At 35.0% G+C, this 6,591-nt stretch overlaps 1 protein-coding gene across 1 annotated transcript in view; it reads left to right on the top strand.

Moving 5' to 3' along the window:
• Positions 1 to 128: 128 nt before the first annotated feature.
• Positions 129 to 6,591, top strand: part of LOC107574801 (ena/VASP-like protein) — an 8,725-nt gene continuing 2,262 nt past the window's right edge. Inside the window, exons 1-7 of the mRNA XM_016261240.1 lie at positions 129 to 224; positions 1,135 to 1,341; positions 2,067 to 2,167; positions 2,990 to 3,032; positions 3,817 to 3,850; positions 3,933 to 3,993; positions 6,376 to 6,436. Coding sequence (XP_016116726.1) covers positions 129 to 224; positions 1,135 to 1,341; positions 2,067 to 2,167; positions 2,990 to 3,032; positions 3,817 to 3,850; positions 3,933 to 3,993; positions 6,376 to 6,436 — 603 coding nt within the window. The remainder of the gene's footprint in view (positions 225 to 1,134; positions 1,342 to 2,066; positions 2,168 to 2,989; positions 3,033 to 3,816; positions 3,851 to 3,932; positions 3,994 to 6,375; positions 6,437 to 6,591) is intronic.

The raw sequence follows: 6,591 nt of genomic DNA, 5'->3' as shown, positions 1-6,591 counted from the left end.
ACACACACACACACACTCACACTGACAGACACAGACAAAGACACATACACACTGACACGCACACACACACACACACACACACACACACACACAGACACTGAATCTGTGACACACATGATGATGCTGTCATGTTCCTCAAACTGTTCATGGTCTCTTTCAGGTCCAGCTGTTCAGCGTCCAGTCCAGAACGGGCCGAGTTCAGAAGAGCTGGAGGTCCAGAGACGGTGAGCCACACAAACACACACACTGCTGTGATACCTCACTAGAAATGAACCGTACTGTATAAATCACATTCACACACGAGTCTTTAACTAGATCCCAATAAAAGCAGGGTGTTGTTCAGAACAGCATATATTTACCAAACTGATCTTACTGATATATGGACACTGTCTTGTCAATGTTGAAAACAATTTTTTTTGTGGAAACCGTGATGCATTTTATTTACAGGATTCACAGATGAACAGAAAGTTCAAAAGAACAGCATTTATTTGAAATAGAATCTTTTGTAACATTACAAATGTCTTTACTGACTCTTTAGATCAATTTAATGCATCACAGATGAATAGAAGTGTTAATTTCCACTGATTAATGAATCAGCACAGCTGATGCGGTCAGTGAAACACACACACAGTCGCCCTCTGCTGGTCACAGGAAGCGTCAGCTGTTCTGCTGTCCCATCATGCATCTGGGTGCAGCTTCCCGCATCAGGAAACTCAAGAGCATCTGATCGATTCTCATCATATCGCTGTCAGACTCATTATTAGATCAGATATGAAACACGGCGCCATGTTCCCAAAAAGATACATTAATACTTCTATCCATCAAGGATGCGTTATATTGCTCAAAAGCAGTGTTGGGAGTAACTAGCTACATGTAACTCAGTTACATAATTTAATTACAAAATAATTGTAATCAGTTACAGTTACTGAGAAAAAAAGTTACAGTAATTAAATTACAGTTACTTATGAAAATGTTAGCGATTACGAAGAAGGTTACATCTGAATATTTTCACACACAAACAGATTTAATTGAATTGTTTCATAAATTGCACTGACTGCTTTAATATATGAGACACTAATGCTTCAGGAGTTTAGGACACAGAATAGGGTTTATGTTTATGCTTTATTTTTTAAGATGAACCGTTTTTTCCAAGCCGTTGTTAGATGCCAGTGTTTCTGTCATAACTGCAAAGATTTGATTTCAGAAGCAGTATCAGCCCCGCCCCCTCCCCCACCTCCTCTGCCTGTGGGCGGGTACGGGGGCCACGCCCAGGACGATAGCCACACCCCCACGGGTCTCGCTGCCATGATCGCCGGAGCCAAACTACGCCGTGTGCAACGGGTGCGACATCATCTCATGCTTCAAGAAGTGTTTTCACATTCATTTTTCGGCAGGCTGCAAACATGATCAAAATCCCCTTCAGATTGTATTTTATAATAAAAAAAAAAGTTCACTGAAAATGTCATATATAGTCACTTCTACTACACAAAAATTAAAGTTGAGACTCTTTAACATCCGTGGAACCGCTAAGGGTTCATTATAGTGAAAAACGTTTCTTCAGGTGATTAAAATGTTCTTTACTTTAAGAACTGATCACTGAAAGGTTCTTTAGGAGCCACAAACGGATCCTCTATGGCATTTCTGTGAAAACACATCTGGAGCCTTTATTTTTGAGAATGTAGAGTCATTACACTGATGAGTTTGAGACTGTTTGTGAGTCTTTTTGACTGATTCATTATAACGAATCCAGGGCTGCAAAACAATTAATCGCGTCCAAAATAAAAGTTTTTGTTTACATACTATATGTGTGTGTACTGTGTATATTTATTATGTATATATAGATACACACACACACACACATGTATATATTAAGGACAAATATGTTAGATTTATGTATAAAATATTTATATTTATTAGTGCTGTCAAATGATTAATCGCATCCAAAAACACTTTCTCACATCTCACATGAAAAAAACATTCCCAAAGGCCAATAATATCAATGAAGGTAGCAAAACAAAACGAGTCGGATCATCAGATAATGTGTTTGTGTTGATGTTTGTCCGCAGACGGAGGAAAGCTCTGCGTCCGGAGCCAAAAGCGAAGCCAACCGGAGCAGCGGCGGAAGCGGAGGCCTGATGGAGGAGATGAACGCGCTGCTCGCTCGCAGGTCATGTGATATTTCAGTTTTTCTTTTTAATAAATCTGCAAAAATGTCAACAATTCTGTGTTTTTCTGTCAATATGGGGTGCTGTGTGTACATTAATGAGGGAAAAAAATTAACTTAAATGATTTTAGCAAATGGCTGCAATATAACAAAGAGTGAAAAATTTAAGGGGGTCTGAATACTTTCCGTACCCACTGTATATACGATGTAAGGAAGAGATTAGTTTTTTGGGATCTGTTCGTTCTTTGATAATGCAAATGTTCTTTGTATATAATTGATGTGCCGTTTGAATAACTATGCACATGAAAGCGTTGTAATTAGTAACTTAAAATGTTTTTACTAAATTACGATCACGTTATATACAAGTTCGGTTTTGTAAAACATATTTTATCTGGAAGCCTTTTTCGGTTCACAATTCTGACTTTTGTTCTCGTAATTGCAGGTTTACGTCTCGCAGTTCTGACTTTTTTCTCAGAATTTCGTGATATGAATTCTAAATTCTGACTTTTGTTCTCGCAATTGCGAGTCATATAGTCAGAATTGTGCGTTATAAACTCGCGACTGTAAGAAAATAGACTTTTTCCCCCCTCGGAATTGCACTTTGTAATCGCAGTTCGAGTTCATGATATCTCACGTTTCTGAATTGTGAGAAGGCAGAGTTAGCGTAAGAATTGTGAGATAAAACTCGCAATTAGCTTGTTTTATTTTTATTCAGTGGGTACCATGTGCTTGCCTAAACGATGGGTTACGATGAGCGACACCAGACGTAATACACACTGATAATAAACACACATGATTAAACACACACTTGACTTCTGATCACAGACGGAAAGCAGCAGATGAGAAGAAGGACGGAGAAAGCCCAAGCGTGAGTACAGAGCTGATGGAGATGTTTAGCAGCTAACTGAGGTCGATTTTCAATTAAGTTGGACTTTTTTTAATTAAATAATAATTATATTATATAATTATAATTATCATTTATTTATTATTTCACAGGACAATTGCAATTTACAACTGTAATATATTCATTTTAGAGTTAAAATAATAATGCCCTGTATATAAATAATTTCACAATAAACACAAAACACTTAATGAAGAAGATACGTGAAAACGTAATATATTATATATTTCATACTAAGTATAGTTTAAATCTATTAGCATATTTACTGACAGATAACTCGAGACTTATAATTAAACTTTACTTGGAATATTACTCGTGCACAATGCACTTTTCTTAATATTAGTCTAAAATGTGTTTTGATGAGGATTGTATGATCTTTAAACGCAAAATATTTAAAGTGTACTTGCAATAGTTCTGTGCACAATGCACTTTTCTTAATATTAGTCTAAAATGTGTTTTGATGAGGATTGCATGATCTTTAAACGCAAAATATTTAAAGTGTACTTGCAATAGTTCCACTTTAGCGCAATCAAGTATGCTAAGTATTATTACAAGTATATAGTATGCACAATTAAAGTACAAAATTAGTTGTTTCAATTTAGCAGATACCAGTTTAGTGTACTAATTGCAGGACAACGTGTATCTGTAGTATACTTGGCATGAAATAAATGTATTTCAGATACATTAAAGTGTGTTTATTTTTGAGTAGGAGTCCGTGTGTGTGTGAAAGGCTGATTGTGATGTGTTTCAGGAGGATCGCGCGTCTCGTGGACAGAACGCCGCAGGTACTTGTGCATCTGAATGAGAGCAGTGCAGTAAGTGTGTGTGTCTCAGGTGAGCTCAGGTGTGCTGTGTGTCGTTCTGCAGATGCAGTGAAGAAGCCGTGGGACCGAGCCAGTTCAGCCGAGAGGTCCTCGCTGGTGTCCAGGTCAGAAACACAACACCGCAATCCAGGTTCTCTGCACACATACTGCCATCATTTCAGAAGTGAGGGGGACAGACGTGTAATATATATAACATTTCTGTAATATATAACCTACCAGTCAACAGTTTTTTAACGCTTTTAAAGAAGTCTCTTATGTTCACCAAGCATTAAAAATCTTACTGTCCAAAAACTGTTGACTGGTAGTGTATAGGCAACTTAAATATTTCTCTTATTTCTAGCTTTTAATTGGCTAAGAAATCAGATAACTGCTGGACAGTAACCAATAATAATGATTTCTTTATATACTACAAACACTTTTTTTATCACATAATAAGGCAGAATAAGTTCTATACTGTAATGGATGCTATCAAGTAGCACTGCATTGTTCATATACTTTATTTATTAGCCGGAGATGACTTAAAAAACACAAATAAACCATATATTGTCGCAATCATATGTTTAATGTCTTCATGTTTCCAAACGTTTCTGATTTTGTGTGAAACGTAAACAACTGTTTTCATACCGCGATAGCTGGACGCTTTTGTCCATATTAGGGATCTCCTCGTACGCCTCCGGCTTCGAGTATGAATGAAACACACACTTCTGTAATAAAATAAAAAGAACTGATCAATGAATCATGTTTATTATTAACTGATAAGAATGATTAATGCATACATTATGTATTGATATGCAAATAAGCAAACTTTTTATTTTATTACCAGAACGTATTATTCACCATTAAAACATGAAACTTCAATATACTGAAGTGTTAATTCAAGGTAGTATGGAAGCCTATTTCTGCCATGAAATAAACAATAACAAGGTAATTGTGACTTTTTATCTCACTTTCATTTTCTCTCAAAACTGAGGAATAGCGATAAAACGTCACAGTTATCATTTAGTACTTTTTATTCCACGATGGAAACAAAACAAAACAGAAAAATGGCCAGATGGAAACTCAGTCTGAATTGCAAAGGGGAAAAAATAATTCTCAGACAAAAAAGTGAATTACCTTTTTTCATTTTTATCCTGTGGCAGAAACCAGCTTTCATATGTTACTGATAATTTAAGTGTGCGTAATATTATAAAATGTATTTAATTTGATATTTTAAAAATGAGCAAAAAACTAAATTTGTGTAAATGTGTGGCAGGACATACTGTAAATCGCTCGATCATGTGATCTGTGATGTTACGATGATGTGATGTTATGATGATGTGATGTTATGATGGTGTGATGTGATGTGTTATGATGTGATGTTATGATTTGGTTATGATGATGTGATGTTATGATGATGTGATGTTATGATGATGTGTTATGATTTGGTTATGATGATGTGATGTTATGATTTGGTTATGATGATGTGATGTTATGATTTGGTTATGATGATGTGATGTTATGATGATGTGTTATGATTTGGTTATGATGATGTGATGTTATGATGATGTGTTATGATTTGGTTATGATGATGTGATGTTATGATGATGTGATATGATGTGATGTTATGATGATGTGTTATGATTTGGTTATGATGATGTGTGATGTGTGATGTGATATGATATGATGTGATGTTATGATGGTGTGATGTGATGTGTTATGATGTGATGTTATGATGATGTGATGTTATGATGATGTGATATGATTTGGTTATGATGATGTGATGTTATGATGATGTGGTGTTATGATTTGGTTATGATGATGTGATGTTATGATGATGTGATGTGATATGATGTTATGATGATGTGATGTTATGATGATGTGTTATGATTTGGTTATGATGATGTGATGTTATGATGGTGTGATGTGATGTGTTATGATGTGATGTTATGATGATGTGATGTTATGATGATGTGATGTTTTGATGATGTGTTATGATGGTGTTGTTATGATGTGATGTGATGTTTTGATGATGTGTTATGATGGTGTTGTTATGATGTGATGTGATGTTTTGATGATGTGTTATGATGGTGTTGTTATGATGTGATGTGATGTTTTGATGATGTGTTATGATGGTGTTGTTATGATGTGATGTGATGTTTTGATGATGTGTTATGATGGTGTTGTTATGATGTGATGTTATGATGATGTGTTATGATGTGATGTTATGATGATGTGTTATGATGTGATGTTATGATGATGTGTTATGATGATGTGATGTTATGATGATGTTATGTTATGATGTGATGATGATGTTATGATGATGTGATGTTATGATGATGTTATGTTATGATGTGATGATGATGTTATGATGATGTGATGTTATGATGATGTTATGTTATGATGTGATGATGATGTTATGATGATGTGATGTTATGATGATGTTATGTTATGATGTGATGATGATGTTATGATGATGTGATGAATGCAGTGTTTGTGTCTGTGTTCAGGGTTCGAGCCGTGGGCAGCATCAGCGACTCAGACGCCTTAGACTTCGACAGAATGAAACAGGTAAAGATGACCATCAACATACTATTATAGGTTTTATTCATATATTAAGAATTTAATTTTAGATTTTAATTTGAGTTAATAGTTTAGTTATTTAAGTGTGTTTTTGTCATTTTTAGTTGTTTATATATATATATATATATATATATATATATATA

The sequence above is a fragment of the Sinocyclocheilus grahami genome, unplaced genomic scaffold (genome assembly GCF_001515645.1).
Source record: "Sinocyclocheilus grahami isolate Dianchi unplaced genomic scaffold, SAMN03320097.WGS_v1.1 scaffold2346.1, whole genome shotgun sequence".
NCBI lineage: Eukaryota > Metazoa > Chordata > Actinopteri > Cypriniformes > Cyprinidae > Sinocyclocheilus > Sinocyclocheilus grahami.
This window is presented reverse-complemented; position numbering and strand designations above follow the sequence as displayed.